Source organism: Patella vulgata, chromosome 8, assembly GCF_932274485.2.
Source record: "Patella vulgata chromosome 8, xgPatVulg1.2, whole genome shotgun sequence".
Taxonomy (NCBI): Eukaryota; Metazoa; Mollusca; class Gastropoda; family Patellidae; genus Patella; species Patella vulgata.
Window position 1 is genome coordinate 19,240,710 of NC_065886.2, and position 19,295 is coordinate 19,260,004.

At 35.3% G+C, this 19,295-nt stretch overlaps 2 protein-coding genes across 2 annotated transcripts; both read right to left on the bottom strand.

Moving 5' to 3' along the window:
- Positions 1-2,070: 2,070 nt before the first annotated feature.
- LOC126830797 (uncharacterized) lies at positions 2,071-4,706 on the bottom strand. The gene is made up of 3 exons (XM_050561204.1): positions 3,797-4,706; positions 2,989-3,171; positions 2,071-2,809 (listed from the first exon to the last, which is right to left on the bottom strand). The coding sequence occupies exons 1-3, from the start codon at positions 4,641-4,643 to the stop codon at positions 2,658-2,660; spliced, it is 1,182 nt and encodes a 393-aa protein (XP_050417161.1). The 5' UTR covers positions 4,644-4,706; the 3' UTR covers positions 2,071-2,657.
- Positions 4,707-6,886: 2,180 nt separating this feature from the next.
- LOC126830500 (uncharacterized) lies at positions 6,887-16,241 on the bottom strand. The gene is made up of 9 exons (XM_050560888.2): positions 16,043-16,241; positions 14,270-14,451; positions 13,940-14,114; positions 12,938-13,292; positions 11,813-12,637; positions 10,911-11,014; positions 8,427-9,101; positions 8,050-8,165; positions 6,887-6,892 (listed from the first exon to the last, which is right to left on the bottom strand). Exons 1-9 carry the CDS (start codon positions 16,239-16,241, stop codon positions 6,887-6,889), a joined length of 2,637 nt encoding a protein of 878 aa, XP_050416845.2.
- Positions 16,242-19,295: the final 3,054 nt, after the last annotated feature.

Genomic DNA, 19,295 nt, shown 5'->3' on the forward strand with positions numbered 1-19,295 from the left:
CCCGAAGCAGTAATGTCTTATGTAAACAATGCACGCGCCATTTTGCCAATGATTGACTCCGCGTGCAGTCATCTTTGACGGAGATATTACTACTAGACTCGTAATTCTCTGTGAAACAGATTGGGAGTGCAGGACGTAGGGTTTAGTGAATAAAGCGTTGCCTCACTAATCAGGAGGTCCGGTGTTTGATCCCCATGTTGGCTTTGACAGTTCCTCCGATTTTACAAGGGTTGTTTCCCCTTGTCAGTAGTTCAGGACAGGAGTATGGGCTGTCTTCGGCAGCGTCTAATTATTGGGATGGAATATCAAACTGAGGTCCCATATACAAGTTTGTGTACACGTAAAAGAACTGCTGACCAAACATGTACATATATGTGAAAATAAAACAAAAACACTGTTAAAGAGACCAAAATTATACTTGCAGCGATGATAGTGATGGCTAACTTTGATGACATTTAAAGTGAAGAGAAACTGCGTAATTTTAGATTTTCAATAAATGTTTTACTTTAATAAGTAATTGTACAACTGTAATTCTAATTATTCACTTCATACCAGCAGAGTTACAGCAAATCAGGTTAACAGCCATATGCAGTAAAATACTGTAGGGTCTAATTAAATGGTATGCGGGTTTATGTTTAATTGGAAGAGATCACGTGGTTTCAATACGATTGACAATACTTCTGGCAGATTCTGGTCTACATTATTTCATAACCTTGTTGCTCAATCAATGTCAAACATGTTCCACCAAACCCTTAATTGCTGGGTGAACAAATGCCCACCAACCCTCGCAAATACATTAACGATGCAAATACTGGGCTTGTGTGCTCACAGAGGGTCTTGTGCGTCATGCAACGTCAACAGACATGTGACAGAAAGGGAGATAGCTGATATGTGTTTTACGGTTAGTGAATTTCCAAAATTCCATATTCCGACATGGCATTTATGTTTTGGACATTTTTGTTTAAATCAAAACTTAACAAATACACTATAATTTGCCAAGGATGAAGACATCGCCAATATTTAATTTTATACCAACTTTAGAATTATTAGTATAACGATAGCGTTTACTTGACAATTGTGACGATTTTCATCGGGTCCGAAATGTAGTTATTACAAACATTTTTCTTGGAACTCTCAAATATAAGTTCCCAGTGTTATAAGCTTTCCACAAATGTATAGTGTGTTTTGCTACGAGGCGCATGTAGTGAAATTGTGTTTCTAAGCAAACTAGAAATTTTGGCTGCAGGCCTATAATATTTGACAGCATGGTCGAGTCCAATTCTTTTCAGAAATTAATGCCTGGCCTATAGGTGGAAACTTGTCAATATTAGGTGTTCTGAAACTCTGGATACTCGTAGTGCAAAAATGATACCCTAAGAAATGGTATGCTTAATTGTTCGGATGGGACAGAAACAGGGACTGGAGTACTGTGTACAATTTTTTTAAAGCTTCTTTAAATTATAATTTTATACCTTATTTATAAATAGCAATACCATTACTTGTTCCTAGGGGAAGTTTGTTCCATAGAAAACATTTTCTTTCAGAGTTCCATAGAAAGGGAGCTCTGAAAGAAAATGTGTCCCTTCACCAAAAGAAGACAAGATTCATCTGGTCTTAAAAAGCGAGTGGGATACTACAAATGTAGCCATAGTGAAGTGCACAATAGGTTAACGGTCACTCGACACAAACTTTATCGTTTCGGGACTAACATATGGTTCAATTTTATTTCAATAATTCGCTTGTGCGTATGGGTCTTTAGCAGTGAGAGGAAACCGAAGGACCCAGAGAAAACCTACGATGTTGGACAGGAGACCCTACTCCTTTTCCCGTACAACTGGGGAATCGAAACCACGCTAGTTGACTCAATGACAACCCTATTGATACAATGTGCTCGCGGTAATCATTCACCCCCCTCCTCCTGCGCCATCTTGAAAAATGAGTGTACTATACAGAGCATACAGAATAACAATATCTTTATTTCAGATAAGTACAAACATTTACATACCGTAAGGAAACTAGGTTTCTTATTTGTGGTTTCTTATTAATTTTAATATATAGAATGGTTTACAAATTCTACATTGAATAATTGCTATTTAAAACAGCTTCAACTGATGCATTATTTAAATTTGCACTCCAATATAACCCACAATACCCCAAAGGCTTTTAGACAACTTGTGTTTGAGATACCGAATCACAATCAATGAAACATTTAGTTCAGTAAGGTCTAAGTTCAAATTGACTCCTGTTAAACATCCCCTGCAGTACAACTTCTTGATTCCCGAAATGTATGGAAGTAGCCAGAGATTAGATTGTACACATATTATATGACTTGATACATCTAAATAGAGTAACATGAACTATGATTTTATCGATTAAATGAATTTACTTAATCCAGGGTTAGCAGGTACCTATAGTCTTAGAAAATTCGAGATAAAATCTACAATTTTTATGTCGAAGTTCAAATTGTTTCCGAGGGTCTTAATATATGTAACTGTATCTGAATTTGCCAGGGGGCTATTCCATAAAAAAACTTTTTTACTTTATTCTCCGGTAGATATTGACTTCAATAGAGTAAAAAAATACCCAAAAGTCTAATTCTAACCTTAACATTATGCTATTTGCATGCAGTATTAAATAACATGCTATGATTAATATCACTAATGTATACGTTCAACATTTCCATTTGTCATACTTGGGTGTTCTTCTAGATTATTTTCCAAACACCGAGTAAAGGCAGCTACCTCTTCACCATCAATAAATTTAAATATAAATTTCTTCTTCCTCGTCTCAAATACAACTGTACGGAAACCTATAACAAACAAGAAGACAAGATTTGATATTTTGAATTGGTAAGTTAGGTAACTGTGGATTTACTAATTTAAAAGTGTCCCATATCCTGCTTAATAAAGATTATATTTTAAGAAAAAAGTCATGTAATTTATTGACTATTGATATCAGATAAAGTGTTGGTATATACACCATACCTACCTTTATATACAGCAAGATAAACATTATTCACTTCTGCCAATGGCAAAGACTTGAATTTTTTGGGTTTTGATCTTCCTCTGTAACCAATTGAAGCCCATTTAATCTCTGGGCGTCCATGTGCAGATGTTATTTTGGCATACACCAAATGATCATAACCCAAAGTGGTTTCTTTTAGGAAACGAGCTGAAAAAGGGACAGTAAGTAAATATATCTTGGTCTTCACCTCTGCCTGTTAAAGTTAACTACACCTGGTAATATTCAGGTTATAGTTATCGCATTTTATTTGCTTCAGGCCGGAATCAGACGATTTGTATGAACTTAAACAAGCGTTCTAGGTCCGGTTTATCCATTCTAACAGACCACCTATCATCTTTCCTGTCCCTGGTCTGTCATTGAGTGACAGAGGTCAGGTACATATCATTAATAATCTGCAAACTAAATTATTGTTTCCGTCAAGCGATTACCGGTGGTTTGGCCGAGTTAATCAGTAAGCAGTTTTGCAAACCATTACGTGGGTGTGTCATTAATCATTGTAACCCAGATACATTGTTCGGTGATGATTAAAACAATGAAATTAAGATGTTCGATTACCCGTGGAAGCTTGTATTTGGATTAGCCTTTCAATGTAACTGAGGTATTGCTATGACCAATATAAACAGTGCATACTTCCATTTACAATCAGTTCTATTTAGGGTTTAGTTTCAGTCCGCATTTAACTGTAACTAGTCATGTATTTTATATGACAAATATTTCTCAAAGTAAAGATTATCCATTAACAGTATATAAGTATGCGAATAATGATATTTACCCCCAACTTCTTCTTCTCTATCATCTTTAATTGTGTCTGGTACAATCTCCTGTCTAGGTACAATCCCCTGTTTAGGTACAACCAGTTCTTTTAATTCGGACAATGTTTGATTACTATCAATTAACACTGCGTTCATTAACTTAACGATGTTATTCATATGGCCTTCAGCTTCGTTTTCAGTATATAACTCAGGAAGACACTCGAGTTGCAGTCTGATATAAGAATTTTTTTTATCTATCCAAACCATTAGACGAGTTTCATATGTAAATCCAAGAGTAGGATGCACATCATTATCTTGTTTACTTTTCTTCTGTAAATCATTTATGGTGGCCATATCTTCTTCAACAACACTATGTCTAGTCAGCCATTTTCCTTCTTCTTTGTTCTCTAATAATTCCCGTATAAGTACAACTGAATACAGACCGTTGGCAAGACTCTGGCTTATATTCATTGCGTTGGATTTGATAAATTCCTCGGCACTTTGGCATGGATCTTTAAACTCAGTAAAAAATGGCACCGCGGCCATCATATTTTCATAAACCGATCGGGTTTCTGGCAAATGTGTTCTCAAATCAAGAGGAGCAGACATTACAACCCTTTCGTGGCCAGTCATAAAGTGGAAATACATTTGATATATGGAGGTGAAAAATTTAAATACTGTTGTTTTCATGTGTGGCATTAATTGGAAAATATCGCTGGTCGTGTCGTTTGGTAGAACAGAAATGACAGGTCGGATGTCCCCCTTCCTCGTTTCGTTTATTGGGTACTTATTCAATGTTATATCTGGCACGCCGGCTTTGATTTTGGACTGCCAAAACTGCTTCATTTCATTCTCCATTGGTTTCATGGCTGCCTCCACATATAAAGCTGCTCGTCCCGTTTGTTCGCTGGGCGAGGGGGGAAGATCCACTCCATAGCCAAGTGCAGGTGTAATATCTCTGAGATCTTTCAGTAGTAATCCGACTGTATAGAAATCAATGCCAACGTGTTGAAAGACAAACCTGATCCTTGTATCTGGTTCACCAGCAAAGATAAATCGCATACACCCTCTTGTAGAAAGATCAAACGATTGTCTGCTAATTCTATCGAACTCGGCATCATCTTTAGAATTTTTCACATATTGAAAATCCAAAATATCTTCAGGATTTTTCTCCAGTTTTTTTACCCCGAATCTGTAATTTTCTCCAGGTTCTGCTTTGACGTAAACTGTTCTTAATGTACGATGACGTTCAAGTAGTTTCAGGGCAGCATTATACCAAATTTGATCAAATCCTTTAGAACAAAAAGAAAAAAAAGTTTTATTTGAATATGAAATTGAACAGCCTACGACTAATATACGTATTCCTGAAGCAATGGTAACGAGCTAAACTACTTTAGGATTATTACAAATATATTTTATAACATAAACATTGACTAGGACAAAGTCGTATGCGCTAGTTTAATAATAAATGTAATCAAATCCCGATTGATCAGTTTCGAAAATTAAACAATTCTGTATAGGCCTTTGTTGAAAAATTTATACAGCTCAATTCATCTCGAAATTTACAAGGAAAATTAATTACGATCAAAATATTCGTTGTTTTAATGGGGTATCAGCGTATGCCCCAGTGACAATTCCATCTAAAAATTCCAATGAACACTTTGTCCTGTATAACGCTCACACACCTGGTCTAGGAAATTCTCTACTTTAAAGGTATGTTTAAGGATGACATACGTTCTGGGTTTAGATAATTTGCTTCTTCTAACCACACACGATTTTTATGTCAGCAGAACAATTTTTTGTTTTAAATTTCCACAAAACAAAAAATATATGATCGAAAATCGACAGTGCGCCTCCCCCCCCCCCCCGTCTCCACTCAACAATCCCACAGTTTGCTCTGTATCTCGTTCAAGGTCTTTAAAATCTTAGCTCCGCTATACCCTGATCAAAAATCGAACGAAATATAAAACAAATTATAGGATTTTATGAGACAAGAAACATGGGGGTAACTTCGATCTTTTTGTCGAAAAATACTGAATTTCGATAGACTTCTTCCTTATGACTCAATTAAAATAACTAACCCAAGAAATTGTCAATAGATAACGGACAAACCCGAGAAATATGCATGCAGATGGTGACAATATACGGACACATATCTGTAATTTCGTAGATACTGAGAGTGCTTGGATTGAATAATTACCTGCCCTTTTCTTCATATGTAAATCATTGGTAATATGGTGGCCAACTGGATTGTCTCGCAAATATTTTTCATAAAAATAATATTCACTATAAGATAAGCTATTTTCTGGTAAATTGACGGTGACAGAGTTCTTTAACTTTGGTATCGGCATTGAAGACTCTGGTGTGCCAGCAACAAACCCACTAACGCTTGCTTTACTTTCTTCTCCTGGAAACCAAACTGATGTCGTTATTTGGCTGATATCGTTATTTGATTAAATTCGTTATTTGAAGGATATATAGAAAGAATAGGCGGTGGAAAAGGAACATCTTAAATCATACAATATCAATAAGATGCGGCCTAGAACATCTCCATAAATTTACTGAATTGATTAAATCTTTAGTTTTAGTTATTGGATTAAAAATAATACTCACCTTCATTTATAGGTGCAATTTTATTGGTACTATTGCCATGATGGTCACCAGCATTTCTTTTGGGAAGAACCCCCACATTCTTTCCAATATTGCTTATGATCATGTTGTAGTTAGATGTTACCAACAGGAGAATTTGGTGGAGTTGATCTAAGAGTATTTTAGCTTCACTGCTGGTATATATAGAACTTCTATATTGTAGCTGAACATCAATTGATTTAGTTGTTGAATTAGAGTTGACTATTAATAAAGTATCGTATAACAATCCAAGACTTTTAGCAGGAACAGTTTTCTTCGCTTCCTCTTGTACAACACAGTGTCTCTTTAAATTATTTCTACATTCATCAGATGAAAGCATTTTCTCGATTAAGGAGTACGGGTATATTGCGTTGTTAAAATATTTCTGTATGGTTTTGTTGTTTTCTCTTATAAAATCCGAAACTGTAGAAGAAGTGGATATCTTTGCAAACAGTGGAATGTCATTTGTTAAATTACAGATTTCATGACTGGATTGAAATAGCATAGGTCTTAGATTGTGTTTTGTGATAACATGTACAAACTCTTCTCCGGTGTTTATGTGTAAAAGGAGTTGGTAAAAGGAAACAAATAATTTCAATAATGTCGTATCAAGGCTGTGTTCAAGATTAAATATTGCCCGAGACAGTTGGTCATCAAGTTTCAGATTTGTTACCTTAGAGGTCGTATTTGTAGACGAATTAAACTTGCCATTAAGATTTAAATTGGAAATGGATTTAGGTACTTCCCCTCTCCAAAACGACTCTGTTTGTTTCTGATTTGAGTGGAAAATATCTTGTAATTCTTTTAAACCAACATGATCATAATTAACAGATAATGAAATTTTCCTGTTAGAGGCTTTCGCAACAACAAGAGATTGAAAATCTGAAATGAATTTTCCCAGAGCAAAGGAGTCAAAGCCAATCACATGGCAAACAAGACGAACTCTGAAGGATGATGGCGAAGAAGAGGAAGAAGAAGAGGAGATAAATCTCACTGGTCCGGATTTCTCCAAGTTGAAGGATTCCACAGAAAATGTTCGATATTCTGCATCGTTGGACGAATCCGACAATGTACGGAAATCTAGTTGATTTTCCTTACTCACAATTTGTCTTTCCAAACCTTTGCTGACCGACGTTTTGAACAGTGTCCTGGCAATAGGGTGTCTGTCTACGATCTGTCTAGCACAGAATGTGATTACATCAAGATCGACGGCCGCTCCTTTAAATATGATGTCCTTAATAAAATGTAATGGCGCCTTGTCCATGTGTTCGTACAATTCGTAAATATCATTTTCAATGAAAGATACACCACATTCTATATCAACCATATCTTCCACAACCTTTGTTTCCTGGATTGGGGATTGCTGGAATTTTTCAGATTGTATATCCATCTTTGTTTCCGTTTTTGGTAAAGCGTGCACCTTGGAAGTGGGCTTTGGTGATCTTTCCTCTGGTTCAGTTGTCTTGGTGAGATTTAAGTCGCCGACTGTATAATCATTTTCATCAGAAATTTCTTTTAAACTATCTTCGTCCTCAGTTGAAGTTGCATTCCCATCATCATCTAAATCTTCCCAGAAACTTTTTTCTATAACATGGGCTATTTTACTGATAGTAGCGCCTTCACTCAACAGGACTACCATCGGTACTCTGAATTGGGTGTCTCTATTGATTTGATCAATAATAGTCATGGCCAGCATGGAGTCTATACCAAGATCTACGACTGAACTGTCTGGTGTTACCATTGATTCGTCAACGGCAAACACTTTAGAGGCAATGATTGACATATAATCTTGGAGAATTTGTATTCTAGTGTCTTTTTCCAGGGTTTTTATCAAAGGTATATCGAGTTTCATTAATGTATCGTCCGCATTATCCATACCGTGTTTTGCGGTATTTGTAGGTAGAATCGAAAGAAATTTTGTATGAAGGTTGGACATCCCTGAATTTCCGCTACTGAAGCTGCCCAATTCCAGTTTTGTACACATCACTTGTGGATAATTGTCCAACAGGCAACTCAGCAGACATTGATGAATCTCATCTATTTCTAGAAGCTCATATCCTTGTTCTTTCAACATATTGATGACTTTCTCGGTCGATTCAGCTTCCTTTAACATACCTATGTTTAGAGGACCCCAATTAAAACTCTGTCCTGGAAGTCCCATTGAACGTCTAAAGTGCGCTAGACCATCCTCAAATGCGTTCCCAGCCCCATAGTTTGATTGTCCGTGATTACCAAGTAAACCAGCAATGGACGAGTGCATTACAAAGTAGTCCAGGTTTAGGTCTCTTGTTAATAAATGTAAATTCCAGGCTCCCCTAACTTTTGGTGACAAAGCAGTCGCAAATTTAACGTTGTCCATGCTCTCAATAAATGCATCGCTAAGAACAGCTGCTCCAAAAATAACACCTTTTATTTCGGCGCCAGGGAATCTATTGTTCACGCTTTTAAACCCATTTTCAACAGAATCATACTGAGTTACGTCAACCTGCTCTGAAACTACGCAACAAGACGACGAGCTCTCCAAATTGTCTATATTCATCAAATTTTCTTGGGAAGGTTTGCGACGATTGAAACAAACTACATTACCAGCCCCATTAGCCACCAGAAATTGTACACATTCCCATCCTAAACCAGTAAGACCACCAACTACGATATAGACTGCATCTTTTCTGAACATGTTTTCGCTAACTGCTCTTGCTGGTGGTAGCATTAAAGATCGGCTGAAGGGTATTTCTGTTACAGATAAAAGACGCATGATGTCTATGGAACGTGGGATAGCAACGCTAGAACGACGTCTTCCAAGAACACCCGATTTGAAAGATTTGCAAATGACTGAAAGTTCGTCCTTATGTGATTTTATCCATTCGTTGATTTGTGGAACTTTCTGTAGAAGCATGGCGGGACTATAAATTTCCTCGGTTCTTAATATCTGAGTAGCGACATGTGGGCGATTATGATGAACAGCAGCTATACCTAGACTATCTATTAGTGATGTCAGGGTTATGAGAGAGTGGGCGTTTGACCAATTACCAATGATATCGTGTATTATTTGTTGACTTAAGTTAACCAAGCTTAAAATGTGGCCATTTTCTATAGTTTCGATTTCGTCCAAAGATACGACCTGAACATGTGTCTTGTGATGACTCGCTAAGATCAGACACATTAACCGCATTAGAGGCTTGGTTCGACTGTTGTAAAGAAGGGTTACACCATTGGCAGAAACATTTTCCGAAAGGGACCACATAAGAATAATCTTCATCATCAACCCTGGGTGATAAATTGGAAGGAACTCGGCAGATATTATACAATCTTTTGGGACGACTATCGTTGTTCCTGCTTTCGTTGGGTAACATGAAATGTACTTTTCATTGGAGTTCGCCGAATTCAAATACCCGATAGCTTCTAAGCACAAAACTGGAAATCCACTAGAAATTGAAGCAGAATGAAGATGAGTGACATTTTCGGTACATGTGTTGTAAAGTAACGTATTTTGAATAGCTAAAGTATCAACTTTTAGTGATACTTCGGAATTGGTAGTAACATCTGGCGGATCAGAATATATCAAAAATGGATTTATGTAGTCATTTTTCGTTTCTGAAAATAGTTGAACTTCACATTTCTCGTCCATCTCAACTTCTCTATATTTATGCTCCATTCGATCTGCAATATGCAGGATTTCAAGACTGTAAACAACATTGTCTGTAATAAGAAACTCGCCGCCTTGCAGCTCCTCTCCATTTTGACATATGGAATTGATTGTATTATATAATAAGTCAGTGGTGATGTCTTCTTCTTTTCCACTAATGTCAACCAGATTAAGGCGGAATTCAGTTAATTCTCTATCAACTGTTCTCAGCATTCCCCAGAGAGCCGCCGCAGAAGGATTTCCTACTGTTGCATTGCAGTTATAGCTCAGTATCCAAGTATCTAGAGTGATGACACAAAGAGGAACATCGATCCGCTTTGCCAACATGAAGAGAACAAGTTCTCGAATCTGCATGCACTCATCTAGAATACTTTGGAATACAATCGACGTCTCTTCTGTATCAGAGCTACGTTGATGGGAGATATACACGAGAGCTTTATTATTACTCAGTTGACCAATATTCGAAAGCTGATCAGTGATGGATTCTGTCGTGTTAAGTTTAAGTACATTTAAACCAGAAAGATCCAACTTTTGAGAATTGTCTAGAATTAGCAATTCTGATAAATCTTCATTTTCTGCATCTTCGGTTGCGAGGGTATTGAATCGTTTCCAATGTATACTGTAAAGCATCTTTTTGTCTGCTGAGGCGATCCCTAGATTTTGGGTGATGAAGTTTCGAGCTTCCGCAATTACGTCGCCATCTTCTGTCAACAATATGATATCATAATGGGTAGTTGATTCCGTCTTTTTTATAATCTTTCCATACGCAACCATATTGTCCTTTGGTGATCCTTTTAAGGTCAGTCTCCCAATCTGAACTGGTAGAATTTCTGTTCCTGCTCTGTTGCTATCCCCCGTACGTGTTGTATCAATACCCAATATTCCAGGCGTTTGAAGCATCCCGTCGAGAATAGCTGGATGTATAAAAGTGCCAATTCTCTCTTGTCTGATTTCTTCGGGAAGGCTAAAATAGACTAAACATTCATAATCGTTCGACACGGCATCAGCAAGCACACGGAGTGGAGTCCCGTAAGAAAACCCTAGTTTCTTTAACTGTCCGTAAATATCTTCCTGAGAAAACTCTGAATGACATCGATCTCTGATCTCATCTATATCTACAATTGTATTTTCCTGGTTATCTGCCCAACTGATTGAACCCACCGCTAAAATTTGATTATCTCGTAAAACAGTGTAGTTAGTCTTCTCCTTCTCGCTCCTATAATCATCTTCAACACTTGTAAAAACATCCAGTTCAACACTTTTTCCTGGATGTAGTACAAGGGGGTGTTTAAAGTTAATTGACACGGCTGTTTCAGTAACTCTTCCAGATGTTAAGTGCTCGGCAATAGCTAAACCAACTTCTCCATAAAAAGCGCCGGGTATGAAAATGTTGTCCAAAACAAAATGTTCATATACTGATCCAATTCTGTTAGGGTTGATCAGGACTTTGTAGCTTTTATTTGCGCCAATAATTGGTCTTAGAAATGGATGGCCACTCGAATGCAAGTCTCCTCCCATTAAGGCAAGCTTTGATGTTTCTGGAATAATTAAGTTTGACTTTGGATTGAAATGATACTGTGGCACGTCCGTTACATTTCCTCTTTCAGCAAGAACATTATCCCAATTTGGGTCAATTCCGTGTGCATAAAGCTGAGCCAAATTTTGCATCATACAATTTGTTTCCATACCCTTTTTCATTGATATTAACACGCATGCTTGGTTCAAATCGAAATTGTCTTCCGAATGAGCAATCAGTACAGGCTTTGATCCAATTTCTAGAAAAATATTGAAACAGTCCGGTTTTTGAGCATCTTGAAGAGCTTGTCGGAATAATACAGGTTCTCTAACGTTTTTTGCCCAATATTCTGCTGTTATGAAATCTGATTCTGTACCTTCTTTGGCTGATACTGTTGAATACAGTTTGACATCAGGTTTTGAACCTTGTAATCCTGATAGATCATCCTTTATCTGGTTGGAACACTCTGCCATATGATGACTGTGGAAAGCACTGGTTACCGTCAAATCGTGCAGAAACAACGGGATTTCTAAATCTTCTTTTGCTGATTGGATTCTCGATTTGACTATTTCGATAACGTCAGTGTCCCCACTTAGGGTGCAAGATTTAGGACTATTGTGTACAGCAATAACTACTTTTCCTTGGTAATCATCAACTATTTTCTGAACCTCGCTCACATCATAATTACCAACAACTAGCATAGAACCTCCTGTGGCATTGGCTTGTCGATATGTTCGATGATAAATAACTTTCACTGCATCCTCTAGATCCAGTGCCCCTGCTGAATGTGATGCTGCTACTTCGCCAACTGACTGACCAACTACGCAGTCTGGTTTTATTCCCCAGTATTTCCACACAGCATCAAGAGCTACCTGACATGTAAACGATGCAATTGGGCCGAAATATGGATCTGTTGGATCAAAACTATCTTCAAATCTTTGACAAATCGACCAACTTGTCAGTGGTAACAATAAAGCATCTATTTCCAGTATTTTCTTATAAAAAACGTGGTTGGTTTTCATGAGTTCCTTGCACATGCCCGTCCATGTACTTCCCATTCCACAAAATACAAAAATGGTGTGCTTTTGTTTCTGTAGAGCTTTAACCGGAACCTTGTCAATTGTGGTTTTGCTTTCTAATTGATCTACAGCGTCATCCATTGATTTGACGACTTTAGCAACTCTTACTGGATAGTGATCCCTTCTTACAGTTGAGGTGAAGGCCACATCATCTATAGAATAAGCTTGTGTTTTAGCTTTCTCACAAAAATGTTGAATACTGCCCTTAACTGATATTTCGTCTACTCCAGAGAAGCATATAAGTCGTAGTTTGTCAGGATCGATGGCTTTAACTGCTTTGACTGTATTATACGATTTTATGATTGCATGACAATTTGTTCCACCGAAACTAAATGAATTAACGCATGATAATTTGGTTCCGTCGTAATTGTATGTCGGCCATGTGTCGGTACGTGTTGCTACTATAAGCTTTAGTTTATCAAAGTCAATCTTTTCATTTGGTGTATCGAAATGAAGGGTTGGGACGATAAGTGAGTGTTTCTGCATCAGAAGAACTTTAATTACACCTGCTACCCCCGCAGCTGACTCCAAATGGCCAATGTTAGTTTTAACTGAGCCAATATAACGTGGAGCATTTTTGGTATGATCTGCGAGAAATCCACCCAAGCAGTTCGCCTCCACGGGATCGCCAGCCTGTGTACCAGTTCCTATTAAAATTGAAATATGCAGATCATAATATATATACATGCAGTCAGTATTTACAAATCAAGTAACTTGAATGGAAAATACTTTCTTCGTTATGTTAATAGTTTATTCCAATTTTAACAGCTTTTAAATAACGTTGTGGCATCAGGGTATTTACTGTTAGTTTACATGTAGTATATTTTAGCTATGTGTTCAATGTGTTGGTCAACTATTTAGACTAAAGAGCGTTAAAATAAACGAAAATGGGCATAAAAGTGCATATTAATTTGAGTGAATAATCTTTTTATTTTAAATTCTAATTTCTAGTGAAATTATGTCCATAGATTACATGAAGCTGTGTTCTGATTTTAAAATGTGTTCACCGTTAACTCCTAGTTAACCTTTTGCCTATCATATCTATAGTATTTTTTGTCAAACTATCGGCGATGAAATTATATCATTGTCAATTTATTATTCATATTATCGTGGCATGTCATTAAACCAATTGTATATGTTAACGATATATATTAATTCAATATATGGTATGCACAGTTAACCTGTTGTATACTTTAGAATTATAGCCTCACTAATTTTCTCTTTACTTTCTGGTGGTGTTCCTAGTTTGTATAAATATTTTGTTATATTGTTGTGTTGTCATTATGCTACATACCGTGGGCTTCTATGTATTCCAGTCGATCAGGATCAATATTATATTTGCTATAAACCTTTTTCAATAATTGGAATTGTTGACTTCCAGAAGGGGCTGTCATGGGCGTCACAGTGTGGCCATCCTGGTTCGACCCTGTCATAATGGTCCCCCATATTGGATCGTTATCACGTTCTGCCTGAATTTCATAAAGGTTAAATAGTTAGTAATGAAACAAACCATGGAAATCGCAAAATTATATTAACGTTTTGAAATAGGTAAACCTAGAGTCATAGTTTCTAATATTGTTTACAAAATGTGAAAACAAACTATACCGTAGTCAAATGTACTCACGTCCTTCAGTCGTTTTAAAAGGATTATCCCTGCACCTTCACCTCTTGCATAACCATCAGCTTTAGAGGAAAAAGCCTGACAATATCCAGTAGGGGAGGCCATCCTGGCTTTACTGAGTTGAACAAATATACTAGGAGACATCAATGAGTTAACTCCCCCTGCTAAGGCCATGTCACAATCACCTATTAATGATAATGGAAACTATGCTACAGCTAGCTAACAGTACGGAAGTTCAAATACGAACTACTTTTTGTTTTTCGATTTCCTATTTCTATTTTTAATTTTTTATTGTTAAAAAATAATTTCTAATTTCTATTTTTAATTTTGGATTTTGTAGAATCAGTTTTAATATTGTAAATTAATTTTTAATTTTGTAAATTAATTTTTAATTTTGTAAATTAATTTTTAATTTTGTAAATTAATTTTTAATTTTGTAAATTAATTTTTAATTTTGTAAATTAATTTTTAATTTTGTAAATTAATTTTTAATTTTGTAAATTAATTTTGAAAAAAAATAATTTCGAATTTCTATTTTTAATTTTCGATTTTGTACAATAATTTTCAATTTTGTAAATTAATTTTTAATTTTGTAAATTAATTTTTAATTTTGTAAATTAATTTTTAATTTTGTAAATTAATTTTTAATTTTGTAAATTAATTTTTAATTTTGTAAATTAATTTTTAATTTTGTAAATTAATTTTTAATTTTGTAAATTAATTTTTAATTTTGTAAATTAATTTTTAATTGTGTAAATTAATTTTTAATTTTGTAAATTAATTTTTAATTTGGTAAATTAATTTTGTAAATTAATTTTTAATTTTGTAAATTAATTTTTAATTTTGTAAATTAATTTTTAATTTTGTAAATTAATTTTTAATTGTGTAAATTAATTTTTAATTTTGTAAATTAATTTTTAATTTGGTAAATTAATTTTTAATTTGGTAAATTAATTTTTAATTTTGTAAATTAATTTTTAATTTTGTAAATTAATTTTTAATTTTGTAAATTAATTTTTAATTTGGTAAATTAATTTTTAATTTGGTAAATTAATTTTTAATTTTGTAAATTAATTTTTAATTTTGTAAATTAATTTTTAATTTTGTAAATTAATTTTTAATTTTGTAAATTAATTTTTAATTTTGTAAATTAATTTTTAATTTTAAACTTTTATTTAAAATTGAAAATTATTGTACAAAATTGAAAATTATTGTACAAAATTGAAAATTATTGTACAAAATCGAAAATTAAAAATAGAAATTCGAAATTATTTTTTTCAAAATTAAAAATTGATAATAAAAATAGGAAAAAAATTAAACAAAAATAGTTCGTATTTGAGCTTCCGTATAACAGCATATTTAAAAAAAACTTGTCTATTTGATTTCGTATTTTGTAAACCGGCTAGGACGTTTCTACTTCAATTTAGGGGCTTGTGAACATTTAAATGTATTGAAATACATGGGCAGACAACACTCGTGATTAGAATCAAAGAATCAAAATGTTGAACACCGAAAAAAAAGTTAACGATCGTGCATAGCTGGTGAAGAAATACGTTGTAACCATATGTAGGTTCTGGTTGTGGCTATAGTAAACATCGGACAGGAGTGGGTGTGTGTGTGTGCCAATTCGTTTCTAGTCACGATTATCATAACGACAAGAGAACAATTGCCGAAACTTTGTAATATGGCTGTACAAACCTGTGTAGAAACTGTGTTTTTTATTTCATATTCGTGAGGGATATAATAATTTCTAGTCGTATTCAGAACCAACTTTACCTTCTCTTAGAGCTTGAGCAGCAAGATGAATAGCTAATAAAGATGATGAACAAGCTGTATCTAAAGCCATAGCAGGCCCAAGAAGGTTGAAGGTGAACGATATGCGTGCAGCTACAATACTGGTAGAGGTTCCAGTTAAGGAATAATTATTCATATTTTCACTGTCAGTTGATTGGAGATTTTTATAATCACTATTCATTACACCTTAAATAAAAAATAGGCATAGGTTATAAAGTAGTGAAAGGTCTCGAGCAATGAAAACACGACAATGATTTGAATGGAAGAGCTTGAGACCTTTACCGACAACACACGGAGGCCTTAACAACTTCGCTTTACTGTGGCAATTATACACAGTGTGTGTGTGTGAACCTCTACTGGTCCCAAATGCGATATAATGTCGCGGCCTGAAGGAAAAGTGCCCTTTAATGGCTATTTAAGGGACTATTCTGATTACATGCCCCATACAGTTGACGTAGAGTATGCATAGGGGATCTGGGGGCAGGACGTCCATTATAGTCCCACAGAAGCCCGATTGGTAAATGATCAAGATGTAGGGTTTGCATTCATGCACAGCCACATTGCTGTGGTTCAAGAAGCCCATCATGCAAATCTTGGTGCTGTATGAAAGGGTTCACTTCCACTTTGACTACATCCCATTTCGACTACATCCCATTTCGACTACACCCCATTTCGACTCCCATTTTGACTACATCCAATTTCGACTTCATTGACTACATCCCATTTCGACTACATCCCATTTCGACTACACATTTTATTGTCTCAAAAATCCGAACCCCCAACTACTCAGCATTGAACTGTTCCACAGATTAAGAGATGTTACTAATGTAATGATTATTGTTAACATAACTTATTCATTGTATATAGTATAATAACCACAATTAAGTAGATTTTTCATGATCGAAGAAATCTGTTTAAAAATTAGTACGGTTCAGAGAGTAATATTTTTTGTCTTTAATCTATATGAATTAATTACCTTTTAATTATTTTTTTATCTATATAAATTACTTTATAATATTTATTTGTTTTTTGTTCTATTTTTGTTTGTTTTTTGTTTTGTCTAAAATTATTTTTTTTTTATTTTGGGTTTTTTGGTTTCTATCTATATTATGTAAATTTATTTTTTATTATTTTTGATATGTCCACATTTTCATGTTGACGTATTATGCCGTCGCCCCTGTTTGTCCGGACGTCCGTCAACAATTTGTTTGTGGACACTCTACAGGTCATAATTTTTATCAGATTTTGACAAACCTTGAAATATAGGTCTATCTCCCAAAGATCTCGGTTCCTTTCCATATTGGCATGTATCGGAGCATAACTTTATGGATTATTGCCCCTGGTTGTTCGAAAAATCACGCTTTTGGCTTGTAGACACACTAGAGGTCCTTATTTTCATCCGATTTTAATGAAACTTGGCATGTATGTTTATAACCCAAAGATGTTCGTTCCTGTCGATATTTGCGCATATCGGGTGATAACTTCCTGAATTATGGTCCCTGATTGTATGAAAAATCGCGTTTTTAGCTTGTGGTCCTTCTAGGGGTCACAATTATTATCCGATTTAAAAACCGTTTAAATATATCACCGTTACACCGTAATGCTGGTTGAGTTCGAATTTCGGGAAAATCGGACAAAAATTGCCGGACAAAATGGCACGCTAATAGTGTAAAAATATGGTATATCAAGGTTGTGGATCCTCTAGAGGTCACAATTTTCATCTGATATTGATGAAACTTGAAATATTTGTTTAAAACCAAAAGATCTTGGTTTCTGTCGATATTCGGGCATATCGGATCGTCACTTCCTGAATTGTGTCCCTTGATTTTATGAAAAATCGCATTTTAAGCTTGTAATCCCTCTAGAGGTAACATATTTTATCCGATTTTGATAATAATTGAAATGTATGTTCATAACTCAAGGATCTCGGTCTCTTTCGATATTCGTGTATATCAGACCATATCTTCCTGGATTATGGCCCCTGATTGTATAAAAAATCACATTTTTTTTTAGCTCGGTCTCTGTCCATCTCTTGTAAAATGTGGGCGTATCTTGCGTGGCAACCGCTTGTCTCTATCTATATAAATTACTTTTTATTTATTTTATACGCTGTAGTCGAAAGGTGATATTTTTATGGAAGAATCTATTTTAGCTATATAGGAAGCATATTATATAAGTAGGGATAACAAAACCATCAGACCATATAGTCTGTTATAAGCTGTCCTTTTGGTGGTAGTAAATGCCTTCTCAATATTTATGTATATCTGCCGAATTCATTTTTATACAGTTTGAGCGTATTATCCGTCACCAATTGGCTTGTGAAAGCGATAGCAGCTACAGCTTTTGACGATTTTTGTTAAAATTTGGTGTGAAGCATCGTGACCACGAGAGCTCAAACCCAATAGATATTCAGCAATCCGCAACTTTCCGTTCCAGAGTTACCACCTTTTGCCGAAAACCCTGTGAACGCTATAGATGAAATCCGTTATATATAACGTGTTTTTCTTTTTAGAAATATGGTGTAAAGCAACGGGGTTATGAAGGGAAGAACCTGAACGACATTCCCTCGTCCTGTGTCTTTATTACTCTTGTGAACGCAATAAAGTTACAGCTTGTGTCGGTTTATTTTTTCAAATATGGTGTGAAGTACTGGAGCTGTGGGAGGATATTAAACTCTATTTGTATTCAGCACTCCGCGACTTTGCGGTCCGGAGTTATCCCCGTCACAGTTGTAACGGATTATTTTTTAAAATTAGTTGATGAGCCTTTGTGTCACGAGTAGTACGGATCCTCTCGATATTCAGTATTTCATAGTTACACTATCCTTTTCCGAAAGCTTTGTCAACATCATAGAGGCTAAAGTTTTAAGTGGATTTGTTTTAAATCAAGTGCCCTTTTCTGAAAACCACGTGAATGTGATCGAGGCTACATTTTTTAACAATTTCTTTCAAGCTTGTGGACCCGATAGAGATCATATTTCTTGAAAGCATCCTTATCAAACCTGGTAAACATCCAAGTTTTTCTTAAGATAAGCTGCTTTAGAGACATAGCCAATGTGTGGGCGTATTGCAATGGTTTCTGTGGCTACCTTAATACATTTCTGAGAATAGATATGTGGTGCTTTTAAACGATTGTGAAAACACCACCCCGTGTGGCACCGTCGTCATTTGAGACTGTTACATTCAATATTAAAGTGTATCCCTCATACGAAATTTACCGTCATTCATTTATAAAC